The 22,115-nt window shown below is 34.3% G+C and overlaps 2 protein-coding genes and 1 pseudogene across 9 annotated transcripts; 1 reads left to right on the top strand and 2 right to left on the bottom strand.

Annotated features, from left to right (window-relative positions):
• Nucleotides 1-133: 133 nt before the first annotated feature.
• LOC110825788 (elongation factor Ts (DUF810)) lies at nucleotides 134-6,555 on the bottom strand. Its single transcript, XM_088207614.1, has 5 exons — nucleotides 5,960-6,555; nucleotides 4,188-5,051; nucleotides 3,222-3,677; nucleotides 1,727-1,916; nucleotides 134-1,645 (listed from the first exon to the last, which is right to left on the bottom strand). The coding sequence occupies exons 1-5, from the start codon at nucleotides 6,473-6,475 to the stop codon at nucleotides 711-713; spliced, it is 2,961 nt and encodes a 986-aa protein (XP_088063740.1). The 5' UTR covers nucleotides 6,476-6,555; the 3' UTR covers nucleotides 134-710.
• A 2,828-nt stretch (nucleotides 6,556-9,383) lies between these two features.
• Nucleotides 9,384-18,877, top strand: LOC110825786 (YebC-like protein). Of its 8 annotated transcripts, none has more exons than XR_002541923.2 (7): nucleotides 9,384-9,931; nucleotides 10,469-10,530; nucleotides 10,686-10,842; nucleotides 11,003-11,280; nucleotides 11,657-11,777; nucleotides 12,179-12,309; nucleotides 17,967-18,341. XR_002541923.2 is itself a non-coding variant. In XM_088207402.1 (7 exons), exons 1-7 carry the CDS (start codon nucleotides 9,874-9,876, stop codon nucleotides 18,057-18,059), a joined length of 864 nt encoding a protein of 287 aa, XP_088063528.1. In that variant the 5' UTR covers nucleotides 9,733-9,873; the 3' UTR covers nucleotides 18,060-18,341. The 8 variants fall into 8 exon arrangements, 5 of the variants coding, with proteins under 5 accessions (XP_021911972.1, XP_088063526.1, XP_021911973.1 ...); XR_015813278.1 differs by having other exon boundaries at nucleotides 17,757-18,341; XR_002541921.2 differs by lacking the exon at nucleotides 12,179-12,309 and adding an exon at nucleotides 18,601-18,877 and having other exon boundaries at nucleotides 9,385-9,931; nucleotides 17,967-18,200.
• On the bottom strand, nucleotides 18,864-21,186 carry LOC110825784 (carotenoid cleavage dioxygenase 8 homolog B, chloroplastic-like; annotated as a pseudogene).
• Nucleotides 21,187-22,115: the final 929 nt, after the last annotated feature.

Genomic DNA, 22,115 nt, shown 5'->3' with positions numbered 1-22,115 from the left:
GCCACTGTACGTATATGAATTGAGCTTTGAAATTAACTAACCTCGGTTTCTGTGAAAGTAGAGTTGTGGGAGTCGAACTCGTTTGAATGCCATCATACATTTTTAACAGCTAATTAATATAATAAAAGACATATGCAACAACAAACACATCCAGCATTACTCGACTTCTCTTATTTTTGGAGATTGCAGAAAACAATATCAATTACAATCCACAACCCTCTTTTATGATACATGCTAATAATAATAAATACAAGTATTGATCAAGATATTGCACATTCTACATCGAAGAACACAACTCTAAAAAGAATTCATTCAAGTAAAAATAATAAGTAGAAACGAAATAAAAAGAACCAATGAACCTCATATCTAAACAAATGCAGCTTGGTCAATAGACCTGAATCTACGATACTCAAACAATCAACATAAATAATAATGACCACCTTCTCTCAAGTCAAAAGATAGCCAGCTTCATGCCCTTTCTTTTTGTTATGACCGCAATTCTTCTCCATTAAAGGGTAGACCTAATAAAAATACTTCAACCGTACTATACAAGATCTGTACCACCTCGCCAGGCAATCACAGGCTCAGTCAGCAAGTAAGAACTCAGCCTCCACCCACACCATCACGTCTAAATGTCCAACCACCACCCAATATGTCCAGCTCACAACATTTTTGCAACTAGCATGGATTGCTATCCATAACTTGGATTACTACAGTTTCTTAGGTAGATTATAAGTTTTTTTCAGAAACTTTGAAGCAGAGTCATCATTTCTACAACACAAAACACGTAGGAGTGTATTTGGTTCAGTAGGATTCCACTGACCTGAAGTTGGAGGTAGTGGAAGTCTAGACCTAGCAGAAGAGCCATACGTCTCCAAGGTCACACGTCTAAACCGCTCAATGAGGCTTTCTGTGTCAGTTCGGAAAAGGGGAAGAACACTTCTCACTGTGGCTGAAAACTTATCTATCAATTCAGCAGGCAAACCTTCCCCATTTGCCCAGAATAGATCTTTAAGAGATTTGAAATCATCCTCTATTATTTGAGAGTCCTGCTGGGAGAAAGCACGGGAAGGGCCTCCAGCAAGCAGAACCAGTAAGTATCCGTCGAATGAAGCCTTCATTATATCTGTTATAATCCTTGTACGAACTCTTTCATGCACAGTGTCCGAGATGATCACCAAGTTCCGCTCAAGCTCCTGAAGGAGGGGATCAATACGACACGATGATGGCTCCCCAACATATAAACCATCCCACAGAGCATGACTTAGGTCATGGAAAATAAGTTTATAAGCCATTGCCTCTGAGAGTTGCTGAACTCCTTCCACACAAGCAGCTGGTGTGAGTTCAAACTTCTTTCCCAAACCATTTGAAAAGTCTTCTGCATGAGCAGATTCACAATTCCTTAAATGTGTGATTATTATTTTCTCCAAAACATCCAACTCTGTTCGAATCTTATGCAAACTATTGATACGAGCGCACAGTTGGGCTATCCCGAAAGCATTTTCTCCATTCATTGTTGCAACCTGTGAATTCCTTTTCTGAGAATTAGTTGTCTTTTCTTTCTTCTTCCACACACCTTGGAACTTTGATCCTGTAGTACATCTAGTCAACGCTGGCATGGTAGGGACGTATGTGTTCCGTGATCCTGAATATCAAAACAAAATAAATAGCAATTAATAGAAAACCTAAAAGCTGAAAGACGTGTCTAGAACATTTGCAAGCTTACCACAGCCAGATTTGGCCTTAGTTACATAATACTGGAGACACTTGTCTAGGCCAACCATCAAGTCAGGTAGCAATGCTGGATGCATAGGAATAGGCAGCTGGAAAAATGCATCTAAAGTTTCATCAATAACTCGCAAAACTTCACCAGCAGATGGAGCATATCCTTCTTGATTTGCTTGTGGATTCCAAACCTGTAGTATTGAAATAAACAAGTACGCTGAAGAAAAGCTGACAAGAACCAAACAAATGAAACTAGTGGCAGTAGTCACATCCAAACGAAACAAAATGCAACAAGAAACTTAAGTCCAGCTGCTTATAGTGCATAAAAAAGTCGATAATTTAGATTTATTCTAATGTATATTGGTAACCATAAGCAGAACAGGTGGGCATGGGGGGTATTGGGTTATAAAAAAGCTTGAGGATATTCTTTTATTTCAAAAAAAAAAAAAAGCTTGAGGGTATTCAATTGATATGATCAGATGATACCACTTGAAATAGGCATGAGTGTTTCTCTGCTACAGCAGCTACTGAACCACAACTCCAATTAACTCCCACCCTAAAGTTACTGCTAAAACTCACCATTAAATTGTCAGATTAATTAACAAACCTAATGGACATTGCCTCATGAAGCAAGGCAAATGAAAAAAAACAAATCAAGATTTTATGCACTCTTTTTAGTGCCTACAATGATACCCTAGTCCAAGCCAGCATCCAAGATATTATCTTACCCTTTTGACATGGCAAACTGATAGTTAAAATAGATAGAAACATGTAGAGGGCATTGCAACAGTTGACTCAATATATAGAAAACCGACACAGTGGGAATGACAACAAAATTAGTGTCTATCAATAAAGTCTGGGGCAATATGCAACTGCCTAAAGATGGATTTAATCTCCACTGCAAAATTTCACGCTTCTTCCCCCTTATAGCTTATTTTTTTTAATTGGCTAGATGTTTTTCTAGCCCTTTTGGCATGCAAACAGATAGTTTAAATAGATAGAAACATGTAGAAGACATTGCAACAGTTGACAGTTGATTCAATAGTTAGACAACCTACACAGTGGGAATGACAACAAATCAGTATCTATTGATAAAGTCTGGGGCAAGATAAAACTGCCTAAAGATGGATTTAATCTCCGCTGCAAATTTTACGCTTCGTCCCCCTTATAACTTATTTATTCTAATTGGCTGGAGTTCATTATTGAAAGAATATTTGCATTTTTTGTTTTTCCTTTTTTGAAAATACATTATTTTATTTTCATTTTGTATCATACTTGTTTGCTGGAAACCAACACGCCATAGCTTAAAGGATTTAAACATGCAGATGGAAGCCTGTTTGCAAAATTTGATGGTCAATAAAAGCTAAAAACTGCAAATAAAAATCTAAGAACAAATACAAAAGTTACTGAAAAACATGGAATATTCACAAAGCAAACTTTATATATGAATTCACAAACAGGACAGTCAAATCAACAAATGGGTAGCAAGTTCTAACCTCCTGTTGCAAATTCCTGTCAACCCATTCCTTCAGTCTGTCTGTTCTTGACTTGATCCATCCTTTAACCAGATTTCCAATTGCAGCTTCAGCCTCGTAAGGAGGCATCTCACGAATTATGGCCTTCCCACCATCATCACTGTCAACTGAATCCTCTACTGCAATCTGCACTAGATCTTTCTCCAGCTTATCTGCAGCCCTTAACACTTGTACAGCATCAGGTGTCAACTCTGATATACCAGAGATAAACTGCTTTATCTCATTCCCATAACAAGCATGAAGAGTGGCCACAGCCACACCTGCCGCAAAAGGGTGCCATCTCTTCAGTATTGGACTGAATACCTGCTTCTCATTAACTGCCAGCTCACCGACATCCTTTGCGAGAATGGCAAGAACAGGTAGAGGATTCGGCTGGTTTTTGGATGCTCTCCTGCTAGAGTCAGCTTTCTCCATCCTCTACATAATAATAACAAAAATAATAACAACAATAATCAAATATATCAAGTAAAAAATCCAGCATATAAATCAATAGATAAAAAAAAACTCTATCTGCGTCCTTATTTTTATATCTCTTGTAATAGAAAACCAAGTGGGTGTTGGATTCATATTACAGAGTAAAAAAAAAAGCAAAGAACAAAAGATCCTCGCTCATCAACCCCCATTCCCTCCAAAAAGAAGAGTCAAATTCCTGATATTGGAGATATCACATCCTGTGATGAAAAATTCATAGCATAATTTCAGCTGCATGAACGTATGCATTACTGTTTCACTGAAAAGTCCTCATGCATGATTGGAGATTTATAAACTTTTTCTTTCACTTCTTTCTTCAAACTAACACATTGCACCTGTTGCATGAAGTGCCATCCTTGGTTACATGCATTTTAGATAGCTGTGCCAGTATACACATGCACATGTCACATTTTTACCATTCCTAAGGTTAGCCAGAGGTAAATTAGAAACACTTGCCTGAGCAAAAGCTGTGCGAAGTGATGATCTGATGTAAGTTTCAATCCTACTGCGAGGCACATCAACTTCTTTTCTCCTTCTTCTATATTCATTAGATATATCCTCGACTAAAATCTTGGCTGCTGACACCCCTAGAGAAACAATGCCCTGCATGGTCTCAGTATTGCCAAGGTCAAAAGTATCATGATATGCAAGAAGCCTTTTCTCTGCCCAACCCAAAATTGAGCTCAGCGTAGAACTCAAGATCTTGGAGTATTCTGGATCTTTGGTTATCTTCGCATCTTTTGCAACTTCTGCCAGCTGAGTATCAACAGCATGAAGCAGGTCCATTTCAACTTGTCCAGTTGCAACAAACCGGAGAAATAAAACCCAAGTAAAGCAGATATTATGCAGCATCTGGTTCATTCCAAGGATTGTCCATGTCTTCTTTATGTGTTCCATAAGCTCATCAACTTCCTCAATAACAGATGCTTCATCATTAGCGTCGAAGCATGCTTCTAAAAGCATTTCATATAGTCTGAGATTAAATGGAAATCCATCGGCCCAATGGCATGACTCATGGAGAGATCCATCAGATCTGCTAGCAAGAGACACAACAGCACTTCGGAGAACTTGCATTGATTCATTATTCCTTCCTGTTTCTATGGGCCTATCTAAGGCTGCATAAATTATTTGTCGCAGCCGCTGTGAATTAGAATTCGACTTATCAAGAGGTACGCGGGGATGCAATAGCAGACCAGCTTCAAGAACTTTGAGGGTTCTTTTCTGCCATGTTTCATATTCCTGTTGATCTGTGAAATCTGAAAGCTTGAGCTGCTGTAATAACTCCAGTGGAAGAACCACCGATTCAACTCGTCTTCCAACCTGTAGCAATTACATTTATGAGAAGATTCACTACAGGAAAAATCAAATAACAGTTTTCATGGTTAATTCTTACCAAAAACAAAGATCAATAGCTAAAACATGACTTTAGCTTATTCAAACTATTGAAGATTCAAAAGAGGATGGGAATTATCGACATCATTGAACATGAACTGTCATACAAATAAAGACAGTGAACATGAACTGTCATATAGAAGCAAACAGAATAAAGTTAAATAAAGTTATGCAAAATAAAGAACCGGCATTATTAAAACATAACAACAATATCTTAATGGAAAATTTTCGAATAACAACAAAAGAAAAATATATTAAAAAAAGTCTGTCATCCAAAGAAAAAGGCAGCAAGCACATCCTGATAAAATATAAAAGTTCAATATTCCAATAGCGACAGCAGCAAATTTATAGACCAGAGGAATCCCAAGAAAACAGATCTCAGAAGAATTAAGACTTGCAGTCAGCATATGAAAAGAATTAACGATAACTTTGGTTAAATTATCGGAGAAAAGGCCAGAAAATTTGTTAACTGGAAACATTCTGCAATGACATTTTAATTGTTCTGTGAATAGCTATGTAATCTAGCTACTATAAATTATCAACACTGTCGACATAAATGATTACCGCTTCCTATATTCAGCGACATAGTTTCCAGCAGATCAACTAACGGTTACATTGCTTACAACTCAATTATTCCCATCGCCAGATCAACGAGAAAAATTCAAGACGAGAACAATTCAACACCGACATTGAACTCAAACCGATCATTTTCGATTACTTCAAAAACATCACAAAACTACCAAACACAAATCAGATCAACCAAAAGTAGACATTCACTGATGTGTATATCCTCCACAAACCTGACATGAGGATCCTAGACAGTAAATTGGACTGACCTGACTAGCGGAGACTCTCAAGAGAGCTCTACGGACGCGCGAATCAACAGTCTCGGATACCCCCATTTGAAGGCGCATGAGCTCACCAACAGTCAATGGGCGCTTGGGCTTGGTCTGGCCGGAGCCCGAGCCAGGGCTCTTCTTTGAGCCAGGAGACTTCAAGCCCAAGGCCTTCTTCATCTTGCTGGCGGCGGCCGACGTGAGCGACCGCTGAAGCGCAGGGGAGCTAGGCGAGTGGTGACCTGGGGAGTTTGTGTTGGCGAGATGACTCGGTGAATCAGAATTGGCGGAGGAGAGGGGCTTGCCAGACGAGGTACGGCATGCAGCAACAAAGATCTCATAGGCAGTGATTCGGAGGTCGGAGTCAGTGAGTTGGATAGCGAGTTGGCCGAGGGGAGAGGAGGGGAGATCGATGGGTGTGACGGTGAGTTTGGTCGGCATTGTTATGGGTGGAGGTGGTGGTGTATTCTCTCTCTTCGAATGGCCTAGAGATAGGTCCCTGAATAAGTGCGCCATTGTTGTCTGTGAAGAGAGGATGGGAGAAAAAGAAAAAGAAAATGGACTACTGGAGAATAGAAATGGAAGGAAGGGAGACTGACAAATAAATTAAAAAAAAAAAAGTCGTAGAGTACGAAACCTTCCGCGTTGAGGGTTATAAATTATTTTAAAATGAAAAAAAAAAGAGTATTTAATTAGTGTATTGTTTCTCTTAAATTTTATATAAATTTGAGAGTTTTACTTCAAGGGAATTTGGCTTCAGATAATTTTTTATTTTTTTAAAAAAATTCAAAACTTGATTAATTAAGGCGAGAGTAAAAATATAAATTAATTTTGAAATTAAACTAATTGTCCTTAACATTCATAAAATTAGCTACAAATATAAGTACATATTAACTAAATGATTATGTACACCAACATTGAGGAGACAAATAATAACTTTAAATTAATTAAAGAATATGTAATAAACATATGGTGAGTTTTAGGACAACTTTGGAGAGAAATAAAATTCTTCCTTTCTCTACTCGGTTTTCAATTTGCACTAGAGTGGAGGGGGATTTTTCTCATTTCCTTTCTTGTTCTTAAAGTTGTATGTCGTAATAGATATTCATTCTTTTCCTTCTCTTGATGCATACAAAAAACCTCATGTAAGAACCTAACGTCAAGTTGTTTCATATTTTATTAATAAACACATTGAAAAACTTCTATAATTTTTACTTCATGAAATCCTTTTGAATTATTATCTTATTCAAAGTTTTTTACTTCAGCAGGGTTTATGACAAGGAGATCTTTTATCTCTTTATCTATTGATCATTTATATGATATTATTTCTTAACTATTTATCTCGTTAGAAATTATTTCTATCTTAGAGGGATCAAACTAAATCTATTGACTCCTTCAATCACGTACTTCCTCCTTGCTTATGACCTTTTCCTTTTGGAGAGGTTATTGAAACCATCCTTGTTACATATTTGCAAGTCTCGCAAATATATAGTACTTAGATGAGAAATATTCAATTTAGTTAAATCCTATATCATGTTTAATATCAAACTTCCAATGTCTTTTATAACGCACTTAAGAAAACCTTTCATCTCACACTCTTATCCACCAACATAACGTATAACATTACCCATCATGGTTAAGTGCAATCCACATAAGCCTTTTCTTTCATCTTTGATCGACACAAAATAAAATTATAAGGTTGAAACTGTTCAACTCTTTCCTACGTAAGTAGAGATGTCCTACTCTAATTTACTATTGCAGCACTCCCAACCTCTTATATGTCTATATTTTAACTACTAGAAACTATCATGCTACAAATTATCAAGATCCTTAGAGAATTTTTGGTAGAATAGTTTGGCCTAAATTGGCCATGGATATATCCTGCCGATTGAAAAACCCTTACTCCTTAAACATTTATAAGTCTAAGTTTTTGATACATATAGTTATTTGATATAGCTCTCTTAGGTAAACTAGGATGATATGTTTCAGTCTTAATGTAAGCATAAGATTCAAGTTACCGATGCCAATTACCTCAAAAGTCTCCCATTTCTCTCTTATGCTATTAAATCTAAATACTTTCTACTTTGAAAATGAATTTTTACAAGTAGGCCAATCTCAAAGCTAAGAGCTTACAAAGCCATTAAAATGAAATCTTGGCTATATATATTTCCTACATTTACCAGACTTATATGAAATAATCTACACTTCACTCGAATCAATCAACTCATTTGATACCCTTCTTAAACTTGGAGCATTACACTCATTCAATAATTATTTCATTTACGCATAGCCCTAGCCATTATTCATCTACATTTTCCCTAAACTTGCAACAACTTGATAATTAGAAATGGAGTTTTGATTCTCAAGTTGACTTCATTATCCAATCAATTTACACAACCCTGTCTTCTACTTTTTTTAACCAAGACACAAAACTAATTTAATATATGGAGGCATAGTGAACATAAACATTTTACCAAGACATAAATTCTTATGATGGAGGATCTTTCATAAAATTTTGTCAGATATGTCTACTAACTCTATTTTTTCTAACTTTATCTCATGCAAATTTTGTGAAATAAAAATTATTTTTTTTATATTGTTCATTCACAATTCTATTTTGCTTTACCTGTTTTTGGAGTATCAAGACGAATTATCTATTGTGTCACATTATATTAGATTAGGTGTCCTACATGTTACTTACATAGCATACAAGTAACCCACACTATCATATATAGTAATAAATTTCTTATCTGCCTTTATTTTCACTGATATGTTATACTATTGATATAATGAAATTAAACATCATAATATCAAATTATTAATCACATTTTTGTGTACAATTATTTAAAGAATCTTACGTAACATATATTCAATAAGGATTAAACAGAAAGATAATTTACAAATTCTCCATATATTGATCCTACTTTCTGATTTCACTATAAAAAGTTTAGTACTTAGTTATGCTAACCAAATTAACGAAGACGAACTCTTCTTGTGCATTATTTTGCAAGCTTCAAATATTACCAAAGCTTATATCTTCACAGCATCTCTTTTTAGTTGCTCGAGGTGCTCTTTCAGGTTTTAAGCTCGTGTTTCAACAAATACAAGTTCTAGCTTCTCAAGAAGCTTGTATACTCACCAACTTAACCTTCCTTTAAGCTCTTCTTGTGCAATGGGCTTTTCCCTTTTAATCTTCCATTGAAGGAGCCATTCTAGATTCCCCACATTTAGGCCTAATTTCATTTAATTTGTAATGTACCTCACTTACAGAGAATGACCTGTTCATAATCTATTTGCCAGATTTTTTCCTTTACGTTTACGGGTTAAATAGTATAATTTTGTATATAATTTATCTAATATATATATTACCATTTCTTTACACAGTTTATCTAATGTGTATATATATTACCATTTCTTTAAGAAAATGTAAAAACTATGATTACCTTCTAATTCAACTTTTCTTTAAAAATAGTGAATTGGAATCAGTGGATTTACTTTTTTCGAACTTCAATAATCTATTGGGTTCGACATTGGATTTTTGTCTCCCACAGACTTCTGGTGGGCTAGTAAATACATATTTCAAGTCTGTATCCCTCTCCCGCGATAACTAGCTCTGATGCACAAAGCAGTAACTTCAAAACCCAGGAACAAATCAGTCAAAGGACACCTAAAAGCAAGAATCAGAGCAGCAGCGAGATGGGGTCTTATTGTTCAATGAGATCAGTAGGTGCCATTCTCCACAGATTCTTCGATGGGGTGTCTTCAAAATGCCCCACCAATTCGTTTTCTTTTGCAGGCACTGGTCTGCTAAATAGGAACCTGTTATTGTCTCTATCGTCTCTATCACCGCATTCTTCATGGTCTTCATTTTATGTGGACCACAAACATGATAGCAAGTATCAAGTTAGAAAGATATGGACTTCCCCTCCTCTGTGTATGGGCAGGCGCTCCTCCAAAATTGCCGGCAGAAAGGTATTTCACTCTTCCTCTCATATATATATATATATATATATCTTCATAATAACAATCAGCTTATAAATTATGGTGGGATTACTTTTATGACTCAGAATTTTATTTGGCCGCCAACTGTTTGATGAAAATCCCAAACAAAGTTGTTCCCTATCAATGGGTCTATGTCGTGTTTTTTTCAGTGCATAAAGTGGTAAGTTTTAGACGTAGAATAGGCTTTGAATAGAATGAAATAGTTGATATCGTCCTTGTTGTTCGGCATGTAGAATTCTGTCAACTGTAGTTTTCTGCAATTTGTTTTTGTTTCTTCTTTCCAAATCAATGAGAACATAGTATTTTCTGAATTTTTCTTATGTAATTTTCTCTAGTATGTGTATTTTTAAGGCTGTTATAATATAAGTATGTTATCATATGGAGGTGTCCTCTAGTTTGGCCTTCATATATGTCTCTATCCAGATGGGATTTTGCGTCTTTTCTAAAAATAGTAGGACAAAAATTTTGCATTCTTACTTAAGCTTTTTGCATGTGGTGGGAATGCAGGGCGCTCAAGATGCAAAGAAGGCAAAACTGTACTCCAGACTTGGGAAGGAAGTTGTATCTGCGTAAGATAATTGCTTAATTATTTCTTGTCATTTTGTTTAATTAAGTGCGAACAAAAAAAAAAACAAGGAGTGTTATTCATGAAGTTCAAGACTGAATTAATACATGGTTTCTAGGAAGGATGTCATGTAAAACTAACATGGATTTTATGATGTAGTGTTAAAAAAGGTGGTCCAAACCCAGTATCCAATATGGTTCTAGCGGCTGTACTTGAGAAAGCCAAGGAGCTTGATGTACCTAAGGAAATTGTGGAACGTAACGTTAAGAGAGCATCTGAGAAGGGACAAGAGGCTTACATCGAAAAAGTTTATGAGGTTGGGCCAAAACTTGATATCATACTTAGCGACCTGCTGCTGATGCAATTGATTTTCTGGGTTGTTTCTCTAGATTGATTCTTGATGATTTGTCCAATACTACTATTTAGATTTACATTTGAGTCTTCAAATAAGCAACAAGCTTTCATTTTTTCTTCAGGTATATGGTTTTGGTGGAGTTAGTATGGTAGTTGAGGTCTTAACAGATAAGATAACCCGATCTGTGGCAGCTGTCAGAGAGGTTGTTAAGGACTATGGAGGCAAAATGGCGGATCCTGGATCAGTTATGTTCAAGTTTAGGCGTGCACGTGTTGTAAATATAAAAGTTACAGATGCTGATAAAGATCAGCTCCTTGCTGTTGCTTTAGATGCTGGTGCAGAGGATGTTATCGAACCTCAAAAATATGAGGATGATACTGATGAAGATACGTCAGAAAGGTAGCACATAAAACTCTCTGTAGTGATGGTCTTTAAAGAAAAAGGAAACGAAGCGGTACATTTACCCTTAATCTTTCTGTCTTAAAGAAAAATTCATTGACATACTTCCAAAAACCTATTTTGGAAAAAGAGGGGAAGGGGGGGACGAAAAACAAGGTAGGTGTGTGGATAAATTCTTGAGTAGCTCTGAAGCTTTCTTCTGTGAGATTTCCCCTTGATGTATTCTTCTTTGAACCAGGCATATATAAATATCGGTCTCTATTATCCTTCATATCTCAATTTTTCTGCTTTTACAGTTCTGCATACTGCGTGAAATTATATGTTCAGTTCCAAGTTGGCCTCATTAATTATACTGTATTTTTCTTTTGATTGCTAGCTATTATAAAATCGTAAGTTCATCAGATAACTACTCAGCTATATTATCAAAATTACGTGAGGAAGGAATAGATTTTGAGCCTGATAATGGTTCTGAGCTACTTCCAATAGCTACTATTGAGGTATTCCTCCCAACTGGAATGTTTCATTTTCTATTTATCATTTGTTTATTGAAAGTATATTACATGTACGAATGTTTGGTAAGAAATTTAAATCTAGGGACAGCTACAGAAATTGTTTGGTCAAGTTTGATTTGTCTTAGGATTGTAGGAAATTCCATCCTCGGTTTTCATATATGTTTACTATAAAAAGATGTTTTGTACTTAAGAATGAAAATAGATATATGACATCAAGTTAAAAGTAATAAAAGGTCATCTGTAATATTTTCTAAGACATTGTTTTTCATTCGTACTTAAATACTGTATATCCATATATTCATATATATATATATATATAATGCATATACATCGTGCACCAAATAAAGTCTAAATTTTTGCTAATCATATTCTTGAAAACATTTCAGAAACAAAGACCACTGGTATAGTGGTGCATGGATTAAAACCCAACCTAATTTATAGAACATCGTTCTTGCTAAATTTTGATCACATTTCTCATGTAATCTACGTTCACAATTATCCAATCTCAAGAAATAAGGTAATGAAGCAGACCAAGCTCTTATTTTGAAATAAATTTTCTATTAAAGAATTTTTTTTAATTGTTGCTTTTTTGTATCTTAAAGTTATTTAAGTTTATTTAGATATTAACATATTTTGATTTATTTTTAGGTAGATCTTAAATCTTATAGGAATTAAAATTTTTTAGAGTTTCTATTTTGTAATTTCCTTATTAATTGAGGCATTAGAGTATTTTAGTTTTTTTAGGTTGATTTGAAATATTATATGAATTAGAATTTTTTAGACTTTTTCTTTTATAATTTTCCTTATTAGTTGTAACTAGTGAGTATAGAAAGGTAAGTAGCTACAGACAAAAGAAGGATAGTTGATGATGAATTAAGACTTTCTTTATTACGGTTTTATTCCTTATTACCTTTTTTTTTTCTGTATTCATTCTTCTTGTTTTTATTTCATCTAATCTATTTCATTCATTCTACTTTTCCATATATTTCTTCACATTGATCTCTAATTTCGTTTAATCTATCTGTTTTCTTTTGTTTATGACCTAAATTTCCCCTATTTCTAAACTATCTGCAGGACATGTTTGTTTGATTGGTACTTGTCCTGCATAATTTAATTTGTAAGAACAATTAAGGTGGAAAGAGGAAAAACTAGGAGGGGAGAGGGAATAAGAGGGAGAAGGAAAATAAAAGGGTCGAAGAAAGGAGAAGAAACCAAAATTTAAAGAAAGAAATGCTTCATATTCTATTCAAATAGCAATGTAATCCTCATTGCATTGAATATCTTATATGGGTGATAAGGGCTTCTCAAGAGAGCCAATAGCTACTGCAGAATGATTCAAGTTGGATTTGCTAGATAGCCTGAAAGATATAATTCTTTCAAATATTTTTTTTGAAGAAAAAAAATTAAAATATAAAATTTTAAATATAGAATTGTTATTCTACTTCAGACTGTTATTACAAGTTTAGTGTTAGGATTTCATTCTCTTTAAGTATTTAAATTCTCTATTGTAAGTAGAACTAGTATTTTTTAGTTTAATCGTATCTGGGAAAAGTTAGGTAGAAATCGCTATAACTACCTTTATAGTCTCACTTTTGAAAGAAGGCTGATTACTCAACAAGAAATTGTTTGAGATTCGTCAATTTTCTGGTTGTGAGATGGAATCAGACAGTGTGATGCTTAAGGATTTTTACATATGATATTTAAGAAATCTTAGATGCAATATCTAGGTTCTATTAAATTCCAAACTGGGGAAGCTAAGCCTAATTTTTCTTATGTCACTTGGTATCAAGGTCAAAGTTCCAATATACCCAACAAATCTTAAAAATCCAGTCCAAAATGATACTTAGTCTTCTGATTAAAAAAAAGCCTACACACAATAGAAAGTGTAAACCTAGTCACAAAATAGTAGCCATCTCAGAGCACAATCACTGGTGGAAAGTGACTCTCACGACCACCATAGAGCCTCAGAACACTTCAATAGGCACATCCTAGAGCCTCACTGCAAAATGCCACTGGAATAAGAGTTACTCGCCACTGCAAATCTACCACCAATAGAGTATCATTATCCTAGTCAAAAAGCCTTGCTTGAACCTTGATCTGTAACGATCACTTTAAGTTGTGTGTATTTCCAGAATTTCCCACATCCTCTGGTTAGTAGAGATTGAGGCATGGGTCGCATACACATGTAAAATGCAAGTTGGCATTGTCGAAGTGAGCATCACCGGATATGCTCTATTTTAACTTTTACTTAGCCAGCTTTGACCAACCAGTTTGATAGACTTTAGTCTCTTCTAGTTTCTAACAAAAATACAGCCTCTTCTAGACCAGTTTTCTGCAGTTCAAAACGGTTTCCAAGTATTTTCGGCCTACTCTTCTTGTTTTTTCAGTTTTCTTGACTAAGGTTGCACTCTAATGTAGGCTGATGGAAAAATATAGATATGAGAAATTTTCTGATTGCAATTAGGAGACAGAAATTTTTGGCAAAATCCATAAAAGAAAGAATAAGCAAACTTTTCTTATTGCTATTAAATCCGAGGGAAGGTTTTAGGATAGTATCTTCAGCTGTAGCCTGTTTGTTCTTAAAATCAATGAAATATCATCGTTTTCAACCTTAATAATATCATTGCTTACAACTATAATGAGAGACCCATGCAGGTGGATTAATTTGTACAATAGAAATTACATCTTTCACAATCTCCTCAGTTGTCTTATTTACTAACTTGTTATCATTAGTTGGATGGTCAACGATGATCTCCTTGGTTACTTCATTTATTAACTTGCTGTCTGAGTTGAATCATCGACGATAGTAACATATTGTTCCATAGAAAGAGATAGGTCGTGGCATGCAGTGATCACTATTACGGTGAATGGGAATACCTGATGATTTTATTGTCTGCATCAGAGATGGTTTAAGCATAATAGCACAACTTCCGAGACATATCCCCAATAACCGACCGGCAAAACCTTTTCATTATTTCATAAAAAACTGTGCATGAGTGGAAAGAGATACTCAATCGAGATGTAATCATTTCTATAATCACGTCCATGTATAAGAGAAAATTCTTTCATTGAGATTGGATAGACTTCAGAAAGTGCTTGGTCATTTCTATAATTAGTTCTTTGCAATCAGGATACAACATCAATAAATATGATCTAATTCTTGCAACTAATTCAAGAATTAAGATCTCTCTGACATGTGGTTTCCTTGTATGGTCATTTTAATATCTTAAAACATAGAAGCAATTAGTTCAAAATTTTTTTTCATTGGCGCATCATCAAAAGGAATATTTGGCGCAATTGTTTGAGTTAGCTTACATATTGAGCAAGCAAGTTTAAGTTTCAATTGATATTTTAGTGCTTGAGAAGTTGATTATTGATCAAGTCTCTTAATAATGGACAACATGCATCTCATATTGATTTAGATGAGTCTTGATATACTTTTGAGAGTATTTGATCTAAAAGATGATGTTCACTAGTTGAATGAGGATGTGATTTGTCCAAATTATCAATATATTACTGTAGAATGTGAATTTGATCAAACTAACCTAAAAAAATTAAGGAACATGCCCAAAAACATAAAGAGTTGGTATGAAAATGTTAGAATTGCTCTAACGGTGGCTGAACTGGATAAGTCAAACAGGATTGAGTCAAACCAGTTCTGGAGTCATCTAGAGTCAGCTGGAGGCCCTGGTTCTGGATTAGTTGATGTTATTGAGAATGATAGATTTTGGCAAGGCAGCAGCAAGAGCAACTTCAAGTGGTAAGTTGTGGTGGTTTTTGCGAAATTTTGGGGCTGAGACTTGGTGGGTAGGCTTGTTGGTGTCCTCTAGTGTTGATGGTCAGTCTGGTGATGCCGACCCCCCATCGGTGGCTGGCAAATGCTTGTGGCCAAGTCTTTGTCTTGAATGTGCTTGTACTGCTCTGATGAATTGGAACTGTTTTGCCCTTCTTTCTGCTTTAGGATTTTGTGATGCTACTACTTCAGCAATAGGTTGTGAATGGTTAGAGAAAAATTATGCTATCATGATTAAAGTTAGGTTCTAATACCAATTGGTATAGGATAAAAAGGTGTTTCAGCACAATATTTAGATAAAGTTTATTAAGAACCAAAATTACAGATCTTGGATTCAATAATCAAATCAATTATTCAAATATTTGTATAATAATCATATGAATAGTCTACCTAATAACTAAAGTAGTACTTTATTTGTAAGCATCAAATATAATTAAATGGAATTGTTAAAGTCTATTTAGGAAATCTACTAAAATAGGAGAACAAGTTAATTTTTTTTTTTTAAATAAAAAGTATAAGATGTATATTAACAAGGTATCAAAACGAGGGTACCGTCTATGCACAAAACTTTTACCAAAAGTGTTAAAGTGTCAATAACATTCTCAAAATATTCTTTACTAATAATGTCACGACCAATCAATATAGTTTCAAAATAATATATCCACCTATCTCTTAACCTAGTTAGTCCATATTGTTTATCCTCAAAAACTCTATCATTTTTTTCTTTCCACAGAACCCAAAGAACGGTCAATGAAATTAAGTTAGCAATTCTTCGTTTTATACATAAACCTTCCCAAGCCAACACTTCATCTCGCGCCGCACCCGCCATTAACCCAATTGATTCCCAACAGTCCATAAACCATACTCCAAAGATAATATGCTGTAGGACACCATAAGAGTAGATGGTTTCATGATTCTTCAGCCTGTAGGTATAGATGACATCCATTCACTATTACCAGACTCCTTATCCTTAATTTATAAAAGTGCGAATTTTCCCTCAACAAGCTTCCCAAGCGAAGAAAGCAACACGCAGGGGAACCTTTGTTTTCCATATTTGTTTCCAGGGGAAATTAATGAAACCCTCAGTCCACATTAAACAGAAGTTGGTAATCAGAGCAGACAGAGAAATTTCCATTCTTTTCTAGACCACCAGATCTGATCAGGCTGGTTGCTGATATATTAGGAAGCCAGAATCTTCAAAATATCTTTGTATTCTTGAATCTCCCAATCATTTAAATTTCTTTTTACATTGATGGACTATTCAATAGAGTTATTTTTCACAATGTTCTCAACCAGCATGTTACTTGACTGTGCTAGGCCATAAATTCTTGGATAGTGGCTTCTAAAAGAACCATCGCCCATCCAGTCATCGTGCCAAACAAGTTGGCTGCTTGATATTGCAATAATTTGGTCCAAAAAGAGGTGGCAACTCGTGGTTTTGTTTTTTTTTTTTTTTTTTTCCAAAATTCAAGCCCAATACCAGGAACATAAAGTTTTTGGGCAGATTTGAACCTCCAACTTCCAACTTGTGGAAGTGGAGAAGTACCCACCTGACCTAAAAATCAGGTGTGTAGTAGGCAACTTGTGTTGCCAACTCCTTTGTCCATTTTGGAGCCATGAGGCACAAGTTGACAACATATGATTGTGACTTCCTTTGTTTGATCAAACTCTAGCACCTAAGGGACTAGTAGAAAATGAGGCGCTATATCATTTTACCACTAGTAAAAGATATGTTGCCTCATCCTATGAATAAGATCTAAGATGTCACTTTATCTTTCCAAAAAAAAACCAAAAAAAAAAAGAAAAACAGAAAAGAAAAATAAGAAAAATATGCAAGAAAGATACAAATGACATTCAATTTTTACTCTTGCACTGAATCTTAAGTCTTTTGGTTCTTGGGATGGTACTTTCATCTTCTTTAGTTCATCCTTCCTGCTTCAGTGGATCTTTAAAAGAATATAAGCTGGTGATCTTCATGGTAAATATCTTACCAAGCAAATATTTGAATTGACGAAGTGTTAAGAAGCCAGATAATGTACCCATCATCTTGCAATCATTATTATTATTACTTTTTCTGTAAGATTTAATTCATAGTCAAACAGTGGACTCTGACAGTCTTGTCATAATCTCTTCACCTAAAATATGTCATTTTCTCATGGCAAAATTTGCAGATTTGAAGGCTATACTGAAGTAGGCAGGGTCGAAACCCAACTGTTTTCACAGGGAATATATGTTCAGATAAATATTCCCATGTGCTTTATGATTAATATATACAACAAATAGTAACAAATCAGTTTGTTGGTTGTCTGTGAACAGTTCATACTTGTTTCTCAGTTTCCACATAATTAGAGAAATGATATGAAAGTGTTAGGGGTTTTCAGGTGGATGATGAGGCTATGGACTTGAACAGGGTGCTTCTATCCAAATTACTTGAACTTGATGATGTTGATGCCGTATACACAGACCAGAAATGATAAAAATCCATGTCTCCTGTTCCTTCTTTGGCAATTCAATTGAGTAACTGAACAGTCACATAAAGCTGTCTCCGTGTGGAAACTTTCAAATTTTGCAGTGGCCTTACAAGCAAAATAGAAAGATTGCTTATTGTTGCTCCGGTGAGCTGGTCTTAGGTGGCAGTTTTTTCTCTTTTCAACTACTTTTTTCACTTCCTAATCTTATATTTTTATTAGTTTCGGAGGTGATGGCAGATTTATTCCTTGTTGCTAATAGTTGAGAAAGCTATTTGTTCTTGTTTACTGGTCTTCTTGTGGTAATTTGTTTTGGGAAAGTTTATTTATGGCATACAACAAATTAATGTTTAAAAAATCCGAAAGCAACATGAAACCTATTTTCTTGTTAATAATTGAAAATAATCTCAAGAAGCATGATGGCTGAAATTACTACAATCTTTTGGGGTGAATTCTTACCATGAAAACTGTATAAGGTGTAAGATTATACAAGGTTTAGGTTGTTTTTCTTCAGGCATTCAGTTGCGTATTTCTCATCCTATTGCAGAGCATGTAGCTGAGAGACTGATAAATCGTAATCAAAAGACTGTCAGAACTGATAAGTTCTTGATCAGAGATGGAAAATTTTCTACCTATTTTTCACCATGCAGTTACAATACATCAGGATTATCAACCCTCTAGATATATGCAAAAATCATGCAGGCAAATGATCTGCATGTTGTATGCTACTCCAATGACTTTTATCTTTATATATGTATAAATGTATCGATGTAGCTCTTGATTATGATGAGGATTTTTTATTTAAATGATCTATTTTTTTGGAATCCAGCAGCCATGAAAGCCATATGGTAGGCCATAAGGGAATTTTGCTCTTGCAATTTCTTCAAAGCTAGATCCATCTAGTAGTAATGCATAGCCTCTGCCATTATTTTGACGTACCATTGAGATCACCATGCCTGCAGCAACAAACGCATGGCAAAATTTGATGACACAATTTGTTTTGGTTAATTATAAATGTATGCATTTTGTGAAATATTAATCACTGTGGTATAGACATTATACACACTCTCAACAGATATGAACTCACCATCATCTTCTTCTATTGCGCCAGGCCGCCCTACAAAGAATGGTTCGGAGGGAACAGCACCCTCCTCGTACCAATTCTTGGACTTTTTCTGTACTAAATCAAGCTGCAGCATATACATAATAGACTATTATTAATGATTAACATCACAATCAGCATGGCCAGTTTGATTTAGCTCAATAAGGTAGCTAATTAGGTAGATAATTGGCAAAGTAATAGTCTTCTGTTACTGAAAATATGAAAATTCAAATTGCTAGTAACCTTACCTTAGTTAGGGTATTGAGGAAATTACAAGGGCGCTGTGCCCCACAGCCATAAGTGAATCTGTATTTTTGGGATCCTGCACATATCAATGCCTCTACCATGCTCATTTGGGTCCAATGCTGTCTCCAACTTCCCGCAAGGACTCCCATCAAATGGTATTATAAATCTCCCAACCCTGTTTTTTCAATTGCACCATCAATTTAGACCCAATTTTGCTTATGCAGACCAAAAAAGTCCATTTTCATTTTATACTAAAAGAAGTCTGGCAAAGTAGTTTCCTCTCTTAGCATTCCTAGCCTGGCCTGGGAATGGTTGTCTTTCCATCTCTTTAAGATCTTCATGCATGCACTGAAAGCCTAGAAACTCTTGACAGGAAGCCAGTTTCAGTGCAGAAGAAAAATGTGAAAACTTAGTAGAAGTTGATTTCTATCGAAAAATTAATTTAATTTAATTGTTGGTGACCTCAATTTGTAAATATTTTTAAAACCTTGAGTAACTTCGAAAAATAATTTAAAATTACCAAATTTGAGGGAAAGAAATTTAGTAAGCACTTAATTCTGTAATTAATTAAGAGATAATGATTCAATAGGAATATATAGTACGAACCTGCAATTTGGTAAGATATATTGGCTATAAAATGAGCGCAGATTATGTAAGCAAAGTCTATTGAGAATGCTAGTGTCTGCATTGTACTTACAACAATCAACGACCACGCCTGTCACCTTCCCCTCATCATCTCCCTCTTTGTGCGCATTGATAAAATGGAATGTCATATATAATGGTATTTCTACACTTGACACTTGTAATACTATAATAATCAATTAAGCATAATCTAATTAAAAAAATTTACTTAACTACTTAAAAGTTTTCTATTATATACTTCAAAAAGCTCATACTTAAATCTCAAGAAACCAAAAATACATTGTTAAAAAGAGAGAGGGACCTTACATTTTTACCACTAGCCTTGCACATGACATGTATAAAAGCTTACCACTCAAACTTGTAAAGTGGTGTGGGTTTAGCCCTTCACAAATTCTGTGCACAATATCTCAATGGCATTTCAGATACAATAATATAGTGTTATGTAATTGGGAATGAGTGGACCCAACTCGAAACTGGACCGCCACGACAGTTGACACGACCTATCACTTTTCTCTCGTTGGATTTAGTCTTCATTCTTACCACAAAATATTTTGGATTTACCAAATCAGATAACAATGTTAATAATTATGTATCTGTAACTATTAGATGAACTGTGTGGATCAGCCCACCTAATACTTTCCTATATTTAAAATTTTAAAGCGTTCCAAGTGTGTCAGAATTGATAATTATTGAATTTTTTGTGTTTTTGTCAAACAAATTACTTGACCATCAACTAACTTTACCACGTTAATGTTAGTATTATCAGTCAACGATGTACCAAGAAGGAGTTTGGCCAAGTTTCCTACGTAATACAAGAAGTTTTTTGATTTAGGTGCTTCTAAAAATTCTCTGTAACAAGGCTTGTCATTTTTCTTTGCAGTATTATAGGCCTCTGATTCGATCTGTCGATGGCCACCCACTAAATGACCATTCTTAAATTGGAGCTTAACAATTATGTACCCATCAAATAGGTGATGAAAATTATAGTCCCCTACATGTCATACACTAGGACCATCTCTTAAATAAGTGTCGTTTTGCTTTTAATTGATAATACATATTTAGTGAATCTATCAAATTTTTTGTAATGGAATATATATATTTTTTATGATAAAAACAAGTAAAAGAAACTATAATACTCAACATTTTAATTCTGTTTTAAGTATTTATATTTGAAATTTTATGTATAGGGAGTATATAATATGCATGCTAATATTTGCATCAAATTAGAAATAATGAATTTTTATATGATAATAACACGAGATGAATAAAGATAATTTGTACAAATTGACATAGTATAGTTTACAAGATGAGGTGGATACTTCCTTAAATTTAGTTAGGATGACAGAAAATCTTATATTAAGTTATCATTTAGAGTTAAGAAGAGTTAATAATTTTATGTTTGAGAAATACTCGCGAAAAATTTTACCATCTATTTTCTTCTAAATATCAATTTATCTAGAGATTTAGGTGTATAGATTTGGTTTCATGTTTTGATTCTTGTTTTTTTTTTATTTGTTAAAAATTACAATCAGATAATTTATGTTTTAACTAGAAAAGCTTTATATATATGATGTTGTTTTGTCCATTCAGACAATTTACTTTGTTTATTTTGGCATATTCAATTAAATTTATGATTTTACTTTTGAGTTTATTTTTCTACTCGATCTTTTATTTTATTTTAATACTTTTATAGTAATTATACTTTAGTGTAGATAATAATAATAATAATACTTTCCAGATCTTACAATATTTGTGATGATAATTAAATCACTAATATTATAATACGATTAATAAAAATAATAACTTATCTCCACAGTTTCTAAGTTCATAGAACACCCTATGTGATTATTATGTAGCATTTATATGAATAAAATTTAACTTGTACTTAAAAACATTTAACATATCACAAATATATTAAGGTCTGAAAATAATACTTTTATATTATTATTATTTTTATAATATATCATTTCGTATGGTTTTTCTTTTTTCCACCCAAATGTTCATTTTTTGTAACGGCCCCGGAAATATTAAAATGAAATGAGTATTTAAATATATCAAATGCGGAAGCGAGA

The sequence above is a fragment of the Carica papaya genome, chromosome 7, assembly GCF_054855325.1.
Source record: "Carica papaya isolate Zhongbai chromosome 7, ASM5485532v1, whole genome shotgun sequence".
Classification (NCBI taxonomy): Eukaryota; Viridiplantae; Streptophyta; class Magnoliopsida; order Brassicales; family Caricaceae; genus Carica; species Carica papaya.
This window is presented reverse-complemented; position numbering and strand designations above follow the sequence as displayed.

What these genes read in the sequence shown, in the direction of transcription:
- LOC110825788 (XM_088207614.1), bottom strand. Translation starts at nt 6,475, where the DNA reads ATGGCGCACTTATTCAGGGACCTATCTCTAGGCCATTCGAAGAGAGAG. An exon ending in TGAGAGTCTCCGCTAGTCAG is followed by an intron (nt 5,052 to 5,959) that starts GTCAGTCCAATT and finishes TAATTGCTACAG; the next exon opens with GTTGGAAGACGAGTTGAATC. An exon ending in ACAGGAATTTGCAACAGGAG is followed by an intron (nt 1,917 to 3,221) that starts GTTAGAACTTGC and finishes TCAATACTACAG; the next exon opens with GTTTGGAATCCACAAGCAAA.
- LOC110825786 (XM_022056279.2), top strand. Translation starts at nt 9,656, where the DNA reads ATGGGGTCTTATTGTTCAATGAGATCAGTAGGTGCCATTCTCCACAGA. An exon ending in CCAAAATTGCCGGCAGAAAG is followed by an intron (nt 9,932 to 10,468) that starts GTATTTCACTCT and finishes GTGGGAATGCAG; the next exon opens with GGCGCTCAAGATGCAAAGAA. An exon ending in TTCCAATAGCTACTATTGAG is followed by an intron (nt 11,778 to 17,966) that starts GTATTCCTCCCA and finishes AGGGGTTTTCAG; the next exon opens with GTGGATGATGAGGCTATGGA.